The sequence below is a fragment of the Myotis lucifugus genome, unplaced genomic scaffold, assembly GCF_000147115.1.
Source record: "Myotis lucifugus unplaced genomic scaffold, Myoluc2.0 scaffold_195, whole genome shotgun sequence".
NCBI lineage: Eukaryota > Metazoa > Chordata > Mammalia > Chiroptera > Vespertilionidae > Myotis > Myotis lucifugus.
This window is the reverse complement of record NW_005871243.1, coordinates 1345267-1359976: the sequence shown is the minus strand read 5'-3', so window position 1 is coordinate 1359976 and position 14710 is coordinate 1345267. Positions and strand designations below refer to the sequence as shown.

Here is a 14710-nt window from a genome sequence, read left to right as displayed (position 1 = left end):
GGAGTTGTGTTCTCAGAGTCAGGCCTTGCCTAGAATGGGCTCCTGAGGGGTGGTTCAACCTGGGGGGTCCCTGGGAGGCCTACAGGAGCCACCTCAGGCCCAAAGCAGATTCTATTCCACACTCCTGGTCTCTCACAGAGGAGACAGCGATTAGACCTAAAGTATGAAGGCCCCATCATTTCAAGCAGATCCTCAAAGGTTACTGGTTCTATTAGAGAACCACTAACCTTTAGGAGAGTCTTGCTAAGGTCAAAGCCTCCTTGAACCCAATCTTGACTAATACTGTGTTGTCCTTTTCCTCTGGCAGGACATCGAGGCCTATGTGACCATTCGCTAAAATATCTAAGCTCGAGACTCATGGAGCGGAAGCTGCAGGGCACGTGGCTGCCTGCTGGCCGGGGGCACGTGGAGAGACCGTGCCTGGGCCCCTGCGGCTCCCTGGTGCCCGTGTTCAGCTCTCAGCACGGCCTTCACTGCATCCACGCCGAGAACAGCGCCCTGAAGCCCAGGGTCGTGACGGTGGTGAAGCCGGGTGGGCACCCCCTGCGCAAGGTCACCCTGCTCCTCAATCGGCGCTCGGTGCAGACCTTCGAGCAGCTCCTGGCGGACGTCTCGGAGGCCTTGGGCTTCCCCCGGTGGAAGAGTGATCGCGTGAGGAAACTGTTCAACCTCAAGGGCAGGGAGATCCGGAGCGTCTCTGATTTCTTCCGGGAAGGGGATGCCTTCATCGCCATGGGCAAGGAACCCTTGACGTTGAAGAACATTCAGGCGGCCATGGAAGAGCTGTACCCCAGCAAAGCCCGGGCCCTGACGCTGAGCCAGCAGAGCAGGGTCCCTTCTCCGAGGCTGAGAAGCAGGCTCTATAGCAAGGCTCTGAAAGGGGGACACCACTGTGGGGAGGCTGAGCCGGCCAAGAGCTGCGGTGAGGCTGCCGGGTCCAAGGCAGCCATCAGACGGCAGGGGAAGACCCCCATGGAGCCGGGGCTGGAGGACGGGGCGAGGGCCCAGAAGACGTGGGTGAGGGGCGCACGGGAGCCTGAGCCCGGTGGCAAGCCGCCCCGGGAAGCCCCCGTCGAGAGACATGGCAGCGGGGAGAGGCACCTGGGCGTGGAGATCGAGAAGACCTCGGGGGAAATCATCCGGTGTGAGAAGTGCAAGAGAGAGAGGGAGCTTCGGCAGAGCCTGCAAAGGGAGAGGCTGTCCCTGGGCACCAGCGAGCTGGACCTGGGCAAGGGCCTGCGCTATGACGTGGACAAGCTGGTGAGGACCAGGAGCTGCAGGAGGTCCCCCGAGGCCCAGTCTCCAGGCGGGGAGGACGGGTGGCAGGGTGACGGCCACAGGAGCAAACCCAGGAACCCCACTCAGGAGCTGAGGCCCAGCAAGAACACAGACAAGAAAGAGGACGCAGACCCCAAAGGTCAGGAAGGTCAGCCGCAAGGAGCAGCCAAGGCTAAGAAGGATGTCACGGAAGCCCAGCCCGTCAGAGAGGAGGGGCCGCGGGATGGGAAGAAAGATGCCAGGAATAAGCATGGTGGCTGGTTCCTCAGGGAGCACCCAGCCGACCCCAAGAAGCCGCCCAGGACCCGAGGGGAGGAGCAGGAGGCAGAGAAGGAGAAAAAGCCACCTGTGTCCGGCGGGAGAAAGATGCTTCCCAGAGATGACCAACCCGCAAGGGTAGAAAAGGAGCCCAAGATGATGGCAGAGGAAAGCAAGCCAGAGAGGCCCGGTGGCCGGAAGCGGCGGCCCGCGGGCATCATCTCGGCCAACGTGGAGAAGCAGTACGAGACCGGCCGGGTCATCGGGGACGGCAACTTCGCCATCGTGAAGGAGTGCCAGCACCGGGAGACCAGGCAGGCCTACGCCATGAAGATCATCGACAAGGCCAAACTCAAGGGCAAGGAGGACATGGTCGACAGCGAGATCTTAATTATCCAGAGCCTCTCTCACCCCAACATAGTGAAGCTGCACGAAGTGTACGAAACGGACACGGAGATCTACCTGATCATGGAGTACGTGCAGGGCGGGGACCTTTTCGATGCCATCATAGAACACGTGAAGTTCCCAGAGCGCGACGCCGCCCTCATGCTCATGGACTTGTGTAAGGCTCTCGTGCACATGCATGACAAGAACATCGTGCACCGGGACCTCAAGCCGGAAAACCTCCTGGTAAGCCCGACTCTGCTGCCTCATGGCTGTTACCCTTACGGCCAGAACAATACCTTTATGCTTATAACCTACTTGTTTCAGTTGCTTCCTTGTTTCTATGCTTATAACCTACTGACATAGATTGGTTTTGATGAGATTATTGAAAAAGAAACCTTCCAATTTAAATAAAACGGAATATGTTTCCTCATCCAAATAAAACGGAATATGTTTCCTCATCCCTGTCAGGTGGACTGATCAGGTGGACTTGTTTCTTGGGCATTTGCACGAGCTCTGGCCTAGGTATCGGGGTGTCCACTGGTAGCTGTTTGCCCTGCAGGCTTGGTGTCCTCTCTCCCACTGAAACCACCCCTGACTCTTTCGGAGGTAACTTCCTGCCGCGAGAGTTCCAAAGGCTCACACTGCTGGAATCTGTGTGTGGAGTGGATAAGAGGCTGGTTGGTCCTGGAGTCAGATAACTGACTTTTTAAAAAAATTCTTTACTTTTTAAAAAAAATTGAATTTATTGGGGTGACATAGGTTAGTAAAATTCTGTAGGTTTCATCAGATAACCTACTTAAGATCCTGGCTTTCCTAGTTGCTTGCTCTAGGATTAGTCCTTCCCCTCTCTGGGCCTTAGTTTCTCGTTTGTAAAAGAAAAATGACACAATAGCACCTGACTTGGAAGGTGGAAGGAGGACTGAGTGCAGGAGAGAGAGAAGCAGCCCTGACAGCTGGCAGCCGGCCTGGCTCCCCCGCTCAGCAATGTGCTCTCCTACTGAAATAAACAATTTCACGGAACATCAGCATCAGCTAAGGCCACTCTGGCCATGATGGGTCAAGACAAATGCAAGATCCCTTGTTAGTCATTTCCAGATGCAGAGAGAAACACGATTGTCCAGACCTCAAACATGGCCACATCTCCCCCTTCTGGCAACTGGGAGTGACTGCCTCACTTCATTCCTCCTGCCTTCTAGTTAAGAGTCACTACAGTGCCCAGTCATAGAATCACTCCCTCTTCCTGACAGTATATGATTTAGAGCAAAATCCTGCTTTATTTTGGACCCCTTCCCCTAATCACCTAACACAGCCCAGGTGTTGCAATAAGTGTCTTGAACATCCTCTTCTTAGGTGCCTGGATCTCAGGGGTGTGCGTGCTCCCTGTTGCAGTGAGTCAGTAGGCCCAACGTGTTCCTGAACCAGAAGTGTGCCCCTGGAGGTCTTGTTAGGACAGCGTACTTATCCCACTCTCTTCTTCATTGCCCTGACCACTGTCTGGTACAGGTGTATTTAATTTTCTGTTTTCTTTCTCTCACTGGGAAGAAAGTTCTAGGACAGTAGGAACTTGGTTCTATTCAGATTGTACCCTGAAACCTAGAACAGCTCTGTCACACGGTGGATGCTCATTAAATGTTAGCGGGATGAATGAATGAATGCAGACATATCCTGCTGCCTGGGAAGTAGTGAGGATTCCATCAGTGGCAGCTGCCATCATTGTGATGACATCAGCATAACTCTGATGTTAAGGCGGGTATGGTGAGTCAGCACTCAAAGCCGGATTGCTGCAGGTAAAGCAATCGTGGATGGAGACGGTGATCTTGATGAGTCATATTATTATGATTTATTTTTTGGTCAGAGAGTTAGCCTGTTTCCTTTCATTTCCATGGCTGTAGACCCAGCCTGGAAACACCATCCCCATGCATTCATCTATCCGTAAACTGTTCCCCCCAGGAGAATGGAGCAATGAGTGAGTCAAGCTAATTATCTGGTGAAATGAGGTCTACCTTGGCCACTAAGTCAAGTAACCTTGTGTTTGCCCACATTCACAGAACTGTGGTCTGAATTACCATCAAATAACTCTTCTGTGAAAAATTTCACTTTTGTGTGAGCTGAGTGCCCTCATCCTTTCTTCACTTGCTTTTCGTCTGTCTTCTGGGTCTGAGCCCAAGTAATCTCCACGTGTGCTGTGCTACCCACTGTTCACTATGGCCACTTGGAACGGCCACAGAATAGTGCTCTTTAATGCCCCTCTGATGTTTCCCCCAATTGTCTCAGCAGGAGAGGGTCTGCCTAGAGGCCTGGGCTGGTCTCGAGCCAAACATGTTGGGCGTGTGTCTCCTAAAGCAGTAGCCCGGCGCTCTCAGACAAGTTCTCGGGATGCGGGATGAAATCATTGACCTTCCAGGGTCCTTTTCTGTCGGGGACAGCCACCCGAGCTTGCATTTTCTCCACAAGGTCCTGGAACCAGGCTGTCGAGCTGGCCCGTCTCTTGGGCAATAGAGACTCTCACTTGTGTGAAGGGACTGACTTGTCAGCAGTTTTTAAAATGGAAAGTCAGCACTGGTGTAGACTATGTGAAGTTCACTTCAGGAAGCAGAAAACTGCAAGGTACACGTTTAGTGTGGATAAGCTGACTGCCTCAGAGAAGTCACGTAGCAACTCTTCACGGATTTAACCGTCAGTCAGATGTGTTTTTAGTGCCCTTAAGGGCAGTGAAGTGTGTTTACGTGTTGTGTGTGTGTGTTGTATGTGTGTGTGTTCTGAGAGAGACAGAGGCAAAATTGGAGAGTAGCTATACTTTTTCCTTCTAAATACAAGAGTTGTTTATGTGGAATAGATAAGTAACTCTTTTCCCCTGTGGATAATTTTGTCAGCTTGCATTTATAAGAATGAATAGACCTGTCATATTTATTCACCATTTGTCCCTTTTCTGGGTGAGTAAAGTTCAACGTATCGCTGTGTCAGGAGTCTAAATGCCATCTAATGTCAGCGCTGTCTGGTTTTCAGAAACATCTGGATTGTGTTGGATTTGACTATGGGCTCATTGTCTGGTCTTAGAAAGCTGTCATCTTTCAACTTGCTGATATGATAATGATATTGAAAACTCGCTGGGTCTTCTAAGGTTTAATATGAGTAAATGTTTCCAGGGTGACAGCTGTCCATCAGTTAATATTCTCTAGTTTAGTCTGCTGCACTAGTGTTGAGCTTTGTATTATCAAAGCAATGGTTTCTTCCTTGAATGGATGGTTACTGTCCGTATTAAGACCTGTATTTGCTAAGCTTAGAAAAATGATTATGTGAGAACTAACTTTTGATTACATGGCTGATCGCAATTGTTGCTGCTTTTAGAGACTTTCTGAAGACACCGAGAGCTCTTCATGACGACAGCAAGCTTATTTTTGTTGTCTTAATCAACAGAAATATTTACATCTGATAATTGGGCTCTGGAATGAAAAATGTTAGGCCTGTATTACCGAGTTTATTTCTACAGATTGCATCTCCTGACAGGATGCTAGCCCTCTTGCCCCCTTCGGGTTATTTAGACTCCTGAGATCTTGCGAAGTAAGTTTTAATTATGAGGATTTCCTGCCTGCAGAAATGTCAGTGTTAATTGCTTCTCCTGCCAGTGTGCGCTGGGCAGGGTTGGGATGTGCTGTGGGGTGTTGACCGGGCCCTGGGAGGAGGGGAGGAAGCAAACAGGAGCTGGAGAGGCGATGATGGCCAGATCACCCACGCAGGATGGGAAGTGGACAGGCCAGGTTGTTTATGGCCAACAGCCAAGATATCACATACGGCAAAGAAAGCTGAGCGAGTTGCGTGTGTGGGGGGAGCCTGAAGAGATGTCAGACAGGAGCAAGATCCTTTGAGAATATCTGTCCCGGAATAAGGAAAGACGAGGGGGCATGTTCCTGCCTGGAAACAGGGCTGGAAGGAATGAGACCCGTTGGCCTCCTCATCCCATGGGACGAGGCATCTCTCAGATGCTTTCCCTTCCTCCTGTCCATCATCACATACTGTAATAAACATACTGTAATATCCCCAACTTAGAACAAAAACAAACCTTTGCTTTCTCCACATGCCCCTTCAGCTGCTGCCTCACACACGCACACACACGCACACCTTTGATAGAAGTGTCTCTACTCACCGTTTGCTCTTTTCCACGTTTCATTCTCTCCTGAACTCCAGCCACTCTCTCCCCCACACTGCACCGAAACCACCCTTGTCCGTCAGAAAGATGGGGCCACGCTGACCCGCTGCTCGGGGGTCAGGTACCTCAGAGGCGCCCCTGCGTCTTCTCTCCCCTCATCCTCACAGTCAGTCCATTCTCTAGTCTTATTTTTACCCTCAGTATGACCACCTCCACACCTCACTGCACTACCCAAGCCCAAGCCCTAGCCACTGTCACCTCTTGCTGAGACTGGCAGTCACCTCCTCACTGGCCCTTCCTCTTCCTCCGAAGCTTCTTCCTCACAGAAGCCTGACTGGCCTTCTCCAAATGAAAATTAGAACCTGTAACTCCTCTGGTCAGAGCTGTTGTTGGCTTCCCATGGCACTTAGAATAGAGGCTAAAGTTCATTTCCATGGCCTAGAGGCCTTGCATGATGTGGTCTCTGTCTTCCTCTCAAAGCCTCACTCCAACCACTCACCCCTCACTCACTCCAGCCCTGCCCTCAGTGGCTGTTCCTCATTGGGCTAAACATGCCTCAGGACCTTTGCACTTGCTATTTCCTTTACCTGAAAAGCTCACTCCTCAGATTTTAATATGATATTTTTTCAAATGTTATTTTCTCAGTGAATCCTTCCTTGACTACCCTATAAAATACCACCCCCTACCACTGTCCAATAGAATGTTCTGTGATGATGGAGTTGTCCTATATCTACAGTGCCTAGTACGGTAGCCACTAGCTCTACAAGCACTTGTTGAAATGTACCTTGAGAGTCTGACTTGAACTTTACATCTTATTTAAAAATAAATAGCAAATGTGGTTTGTGGTTAGTGAATACCATACTAGACAACATAGCCTTTATCTCACTTTTTCTTTTTTATAACACTTATCACTACCTGAAATGACATATTTTTCGAATATTATTTCTTAATAGAAAGAGGGCTTCATAAAATCAAGAAGTTTACCTGTTTCATTTACTATACTATTTCTAGGGCCTAGGCCAGAAATTAATGCTTGTGGAATGGATATGAGATGTTAAAAAAGACTCGCATGATATGGAGGCTCCAAAGGCATTTTGTGGGCCTGATATGTGTCAGATCCCAGGGGAGACTTGGTCCTTACTTACTTTTTTCAGCCATTTTTTATATTACAGTATTGTTTGCTGTCGAAATGTAAATTGATTTTAGGCATATTGATATGAATTGCTTTCTATGATCAATTTGGTCCTCATAGCCAGTTGAACAGGGAACGATGGAGGAAGAGGCCGGAGGAACCATGCAGGATCAACTAAGATTTTGGCAAAGATACCTAAGCCTTACCCACATCAAATACTTTTTTTCTTAGGGAGACTCTTGCTGTTTGGTCTGTATTCTGCTGCCCCCTTCTGTTCAGAGATGATAATGACAAGATCACCCTTAACGTTGACCTACCATTGAAGGAGAGATGGGAGGCTAATTGTTAGAAAAGTAATGACTCCTTTTGAAGCTGTGAGACCATCCAGATGTTACCTGGTGCTTATGTAAACAATAAAGACCACCTTGATTCAAGGCAGGGTGCTTTGGTATGGCTGGAAAAGGGAGGGAAGCCCTAGCTGGTTTGGCTCATTGGATAGAGCGTCAGCCTGCGGACTGAAGGGTCCCGAGTTCGATTCCAGTCAAGGACACATGCCTGGGTTGCAGGCTCAATTCCCAGTAGGGGGCGTGCAGGAGGCAGCCAATCGATGATCCTCTCTCATCATTGATGTTTCTCTCTCTCTTCCTCTCTGATATCAATAAAAAATATATTAAAAAAGAAAAAGAAAAGGGAGTGAAGAATGCAGATGGGTCAATAGTCATTACAGTTCTGTGCAAATTAATCTCGAACACCCTTAGGTGAGAGGTAACTGAAAACAGAGCCCCTGAAGGCCCTCGACCCAGAGCAGCGAGTTTAGATAGATTGGAGACTCCGAGAGAGATGGAGATGTGGGGTGAGGGCAAGGTCTGGGGCTGTGGGCAGGCCCTCCACCAAACCTGGCCCAGGAGGGCGAAGGGGAGGGAGAAAAAGAACACCTTTTCCCACTACCCTCTTAGGTTCTGTGACTGGGGCCCTGGAAAGTAGGCTCACAATAGATAGATTAACAAGGCAAAAACAACAGTTTATTTACCTGTGCACTGTGTATGCACGAGGGAGAAACTCGGGGGTGAGTAACTCAGAGGGGTGGTGAGAACTTGGGGCTTGTCTAGCATTTTAGCAAAGAACAGTCCACATTCTCAGAAGCGACAAGACAAAGGAAAAGGGGTTTTGGCTTCTAGGGGTGGCAAACTGGGAGGTAAATTCTTGGAAACAGTGGAAGATGAGCTGTTTCAGTAAAGTTAGTTATGCAGCTTTCTCTCCCTGCACCTCAGGGCGAATGGAACTCTCTGGTGATTTTGTTATTTCACATGTTTATTTCAGTGTATTAAGTCAGCCAAATGCTTTCAATGCTGATCATTTGTTTGGAAATATTTGCAAATATTTGTGAGGGACATATTTTTTCAACCATCACCCGGCAAATGTGATGAATGTAGACGATCCATCTGGAAACTCGAGGCAGCGGGCTATTTTTTGTCCTTTCCTTGCAAACTCAGTTTTCTAATCTAAATTATCCTAATAATTACGTCCCTGGTCTGCTTTCGGGCCATGTCTGTCTTGTACGCACACCAAGGCGGACTCGCATTTTCGTTCTACGTCTACCCCTTTCCATTTGGCTGGGTTCATTATGGAGACATTGATGAGATTGGCCGGTGGTGACTCAGACACAGTAATTAAGACATATCTGCTCACAGAGCTGTGAGCTCACTGGCCGGAGGCAGGGCGAGTGCAGAGAACTTATTCCTGTGTGGGGAGTGGATGCTCCACTGCCCCTGCATTTTGGGGTGTCGCTGTGCCCTGATGGGACACAGCGAGAGCCAGAGTGCTCCCCCTTGTCCTCCTGTCCCCCTTCCTGAGTGCTGGTGGGAGCTTTGAAAACCTCTGCTCAGTTTTATTACAGATGTGAGAACACATGCCTGCAGACAAGTGGGCAATTTCTCCTATAGCTCCGGGGGCCCCATCGTGTCTCTCCCTTGGGCGACATCATCACCAGGCTCAGCCCAGTATGTTTTCCATTGTGTGGCCATTACCTGCTCAGGGCACCGCTGGCCTGAGCATGCAGGTTCTGTGATGAGCAGGGCGATACCCATGCCAGCTTCTCTGAACTTCTCATTTTGCCTGAGTCAGTCCTGGCCTTCAGAGGTGAACTGTTTTGGTGGCTAAAATAATATGGTTTTACTTGACCAGTGGTTCCCAAACTTATTTGGCCTACCGCCCCCTTTCCAGAAAAAATATTACTCAGCCCCTGGAAATTAATTTTTTTAAAATTTTAATAGCAGTTACTCATCGCCCCCAAATGCACCTGTGGCCATCACCGCCCCCTGGATCGCTGCAGCGCCCACCAGGGGGCAGTGGCACCCACTTTGGGAATCACTGTACTTGACAAACACTTGAATGTATTGTGCTTCTTAGGTGCCAGGCACTGTTGATTACACTTTACAGATGTTAGTTCATTTCATCCTCATCACAGTCCCATAAGGTCATGCAGATCCGCATTGTACAGATGAGGAAAGGGAGGCACGCAGTTACTTGACCAGTTGCGCAGGAAACGGCGAGCTGGAGTTTGGACCCCGACAATTGGGCCTTTGAGGTGTGCTTGGCACATGACACTGGATACTCCAGCAAAGGGAGTTTCCTTTGCAGGAGGTGAGGAGGCCCATCCAGAGGCCCCCAAGAGAACCAGCGGGAGGTGGATCCGAGGCAAGCCTGCAGCAGCAGGAGGCAGAGCCAGTACATTTTACCATGTTGTTACAGAAAGAGCTTTTGCTGCCTGGTTGGCCTGGCTCAGTGGTTGAGCATCAGCCTATGAAACCAGGAGGTCACAGTTCGATTCCCGGTCAGGGCATATGCCCAGGTTGTTTGATTCCCAGTGTGGGGCGTGCAGGAGGCAGCAGATCAATGATTCTCTCGCGTCATTGACGTTTCTATCTCTCTCTCCCTCTCCTTTCCTCTCTGAAATCAAGAAAAATATATTTAAAAAAATTTTTTTAAAGAGCTTTTGCTACAACTTCCTTAGGCTGTGCAGGGTCCAGGAGGGGCACCGGTGGGCCTTTTACTTGCTGTAAGAGATGCTAGGTTTGCTCCTTCATTGGTTATTTCTCTTTTATTTGAACTATATCAGTATCTTTAGCTTTATTATTTTTTGCATGGTCATCTAAACACTTGCTAAGCTCACCTTCTGAGATTGATTTCTTTGATGAAATCAAAGAGCTTTTTCCTAACTATCATCTAGCACGCAGATACCTCAAGGTGAAGAAGGACAGGGCAGATGAACCTGGCTGACCAGAGGTCAGAGAGCCAGCCAGCTGGACTCGGAAGGGAGGAGACTCGTCGGGTGGGACGTATTTTAATGAGAACACGGGAGAGCAGCCAGTTCTCTGTGTTCATTTCAGAGTGAGGGTCGCTGTCTTTTCTGTTTTTTTTTTTTTAAAAATCACCATTTCTACCCTTTCTAAAATTTGGTGGAAGTGGCATCTAAAGGAAGAAACAGACATAATTTCTTTCACCTTCATGCAAAAATATTAACAATTAGAACCCAGATGGTCAGTTCCAATATGTAAGCATAAATCTCAGTCCCATAGCATTACTTTTTAAAAGATTTATTATGTGCAAACTAGGACAGCCATCTCAGACTGTTTTAGAAATAAAAGTCTGTAAATGAAAGTTTAAAAATGAAAGCCCCACATCCTGGAACCCCCGAGTCCCCAGCAGTCTGGGACTGCTGGTCACTCTAGGGCAGGGGTGGGGAACCTTTTTTCTGCCAAAGGCCATTTGGATATTTATAACATCATTCTGCTTAATATGATTCACTTAATATAAATTTACGTTGCTATGAGAAAAGCTCCGAGATTTATTGAATTTTGAGTCCTGCCTGTGGTTGCCTTGGCAGGGCCAGACCAAATGATTTCTCGGGCCCTATACGACCCGCAGGCCTGGCGTTCCCCACCCCTGCTCTAGGGCTAGCACTGAGCAGGGCAGATTACAGACACTGAATGGAACTCCTACTTGCTGGAAATTTTCACCCCCTCCTTTCTTCTTCTTGTTAAACAAATGAGAAAATGGAAACTCAGATCAGTAAAGAAATTGTCCAAGATCACCCAGCTGCAAGTCTTGGAACTGGAATTCAAGCCTCCTGGTCTGTTTGATTCTTAAATCACCCCTTCCCCTTGGTCCCCCCAATTTGGGCTGGTATTTAACATCCCTCCACTGTTCCTTGGTCTACTTATTCATTCTAATTCCTATTTTATTTTCTTTTTTTTCCCCCTCTGCCCAGACTTTGCATTGCCCACAGGCATTTCCTAGTCCTCACTAAAACTGTCTGTACTCCCAATATCACTGGTTCTTGTCCGAGGTCGTGCTGCCCAACAGGACTTTCTGTGGTGATGGAAATGCTTTGCACTCTCACTGTCCACTATTGTAGCCATTAGTCACCGATGGCCGATGAACACTTGCAATGCCATTAGTGCATCTGAGAAACCAAATTTCAGTTTTTTAATTTAAACAGCCACGTGTGGCAATCTGGTATAAAATCCGGCTCATTAATTTGTTACTTGAAAATGTGAGCACCTGTCACAGATCAAATTGGGTCCATCAGTGTTGGGCTAAACTGTAAGGGTGTGTAGGTTCATTGTTTGTTATCTTGACCTCTTAGGCTTGTTGTTGCATGAGTTTTCCTCATTTATTCTCATCACAGTTTTGGTGGTTTGGGGATTTGGGTTTCTTACAGGTTCAGAGGAATGAGGACCAGTCGACGACCTTGAAGCTGGCTGACTTTGGCCTCGCGAAGCACGTGGTGAGACCAGTGTTCACCGTGTGCGGGACCCCGACTTACGTAGCACCTGAAATTCTTTCTGAGAAAGGTAAGTGTGGGACTCTTGCTCACTTACTGATTAATGTTTCATTTTTTAATATTTCATATTTTATATTCTTTCAATATGGAACAAAGATCTTAGAGTTGGTGCTAAGCTGGCATTTAGGTTTTAATGGGAATATTGGAAGTTATTCTCCTTGACCAAAGCACGAGAACGCTTTCTAAATCAGGGATCACAGCTCATGCCACGTGTGACTGACCACGTGTGTTACACAACCCTGAACTGATGATCTATACCAGTGATGGCGAACCTATGACACGCGTGTCAGAGGTGACACGCGAACTCATTTTTTTGGTTGATTTTTCTTTGTTAAATGGCATTTAAATATATAAAATAAATATCAAAAATACAAATCTTTGTTTTACTATGGTTGCAAAGATCAAAAAATTTCTATATGTGACACGGCACCAGAGTTAAGTTAGGGTTTTTCAAAATGCTGACACGCCGAGCTCAAAAGGTTCACCATCACTGATCTATACCCTGTTCACTGTGTGTCCCTTGAGCGTGCAACTGGATGTCATAGCCATGTCAAATGAGAGTTTCCAGATGTTTCCTTTCCATGTCTGTGCTTGTTTTATGACAGACCAGTCAGAAAGGGTCACACAGTGGCCGTGGTCTGAGGACCACACGTTGAGTCACCCTGGTGTGTACCCCACGTTGGTAGGAGCTGGCAGTCATGTTTGGAAGTGGCTCTCGCGTGCAGAGAGCTGAGGCCCTCTGTGGCCTGAGCCATGATTCTCCACGGCTTGTCTCATCACGTCCGACCCAGCCTGGGCTCAGCTGCGCTTGTGTCTCTGCCTCCGCTGCACAGGTTACGGGCTGGAGGTGGACATGTGGGCCGCGGGCGTGATCCTCTATATCCTGCTGTGTGGCTTCCCCCCGTTCCGCAGCCTGGAGAGGGACCAGGACGAGCTCTTCGACATCATCCAGCTGGGCCACTTCGAGTTCCTGGCCCCTTACTGGGACAACATCTCTGAGGGTGAGAGTCGGGGCCTCCACGCTCGGGAAGAGGGGAGGCAGGACTGGAGCCCCTCTGGGTTCTGACTGCGAGCAGGGTCTAGGGCAGGTGTGTGAGGAGAGCGCAGAGCCCCCCCGCAGCGCCTGCACAGGGTGGGCTGTCCACAGGTTGCGCTTCATCCTTTATCTCCTGCTACATCAGTCTGCGTCCTTTGAGGACCTGAAGGAGTGATGCTGGTATTCTCGAGAGATTGGAGGAGGAGGCTCAGAGAGCCAGCCTGGGAGAACCAGAAATCTTTCCTCCTCCCTGCCTGCCCCCTGGCCCCCTAGGTGTCACCACCTCTCTCCAGAATCACTCATGATTTGGGGCAGAAAATGAAATTAATTGTGAATTTGCACTGTTTACGACTTAGGCTTCTTCGTACATGTTCTTTGATGTCAGTAGGAAGGCCTATTTGTCAATGTTGGAAGTAAGAACACACATCTGTCATTTAGCACCTTGATAGTTTGGTTAACAGATGGAAAACATTGTAGACAGACGTGACCTCTATTTGTCACCTTGCGCTGGGCGCCATGGCTGTCAGTGGTCCTGGCCCGCGACCCTGGGGAGAAATGAACAAATACCCTGTAGAGCTGCTCCGTCCCACAGGGTAGCCCCCAGCTGCACGGGCTACCTCAGTGTAAATGTAAATGTGAGCGAATTAAAAGTGAATTCGACACAAATTCAGCTCCTTAGTCGCACTAGCCACGTTTCAAACGCCCAGTGGTCCCAGCGTGGAGCACAGAGGTGGAGGGTTTCCGTGGTCGCAGAAGGTTCCATCGGACAAGGCTGCTCCAGGGTAGCACGTGGTGCTAAGGGGGATGTTTGGGTTCAGTTCACGGATGGGGAAGAGAAATTCAGAACCACCTGCATTCGTCTCATTTTCCTCCTCCTTCTCTCCCTCCGACAGCTGCCAAAGACCTGGTGAGCCGGTTGCTGGTGGTGGACCCCAAAAAGCGCTACACGGCCCACCAAGTTCTTAAGCACCCCTGGATCGAAACTGCTGGAAAGACCAGCACAGCCAACCTGGGGAAGGAGCGCAAGGAGGCGTCCCCGGGCAGCGAGGGCCACCTCCGGAGCCAGCAGGCCCCGTGGTCTCCACCTCCGGCCCCTGTTCAGCCCTCAGTTCTGCTCAAGGACAGAGGATAGAAGTTTAGGAGAAACGCAGTGCAAAGGGCGTCTTCTCGTAATTGGAGAATCAGGGGAGGGAGAGATGCTCAGTCTATTTTAAAAGAGAAACTTGAGTCTTAACGTTAAATGTAACATATTTTTAGATTTGCATATTTGAAGCTTTAATACTTGTTGTTTTTTTGGGGGGGGGTGGAGGGGGGAGAAGGGGAAGACTTGTTACCAGTATGGAGTTTTTGGTAATAACGATGTGTTTTGTTTCTTCCTTGTAATCAAGTTCATGGTGTATGACATGAGTGGTGCTTTCCGGGGTCGCAGTGCCCCCTGTGAAATTAATAAGGTGAATCGTAGTCGTTCTGTGTTAATAAAATGTGCTCTGAATACTGAAGTGGGTCCTATTCTGATTCCTTCTCAGCGCTGGTGTGGGAGCCAGGAAAGCCCGGTTTAGACACGCCTCCCGGTGCCAGTATGGCTGCATAGACACCTTGTGATGGACACTCGATGAGCCGCGAGGT

General features: G+C 49.0%; 1 protein-coding gene across 1 annotated transcript; it reads left to right on the top strand.

Annotated features, from left to right (window-relative positions):
* The first annotated feature begins 352 nt into the window (after window positions 1-352).
* On the top strand, window positions 353-14281 carry DCLK3 (doublecortin like kinase 3). Its single transcript, XM_023760870.1, has 4 exons — window positions 353-2166; window positions 11926-12058; window positions 12882-13049; window positions 13978-14281. The coding sequence occupies exons 1-4, from the start codon at window positions 358-360 to the stop codon at window positions 14214-14216; spliced, it is 2349 nt and encodes a 782-aa protein (XP_023616638.1). The 5' UTR covers window positions 353-357; the 3' UTR covers window positions 14217-14281.
* Window positions 14282-14710: the final 429 nt, after the last annotated feature.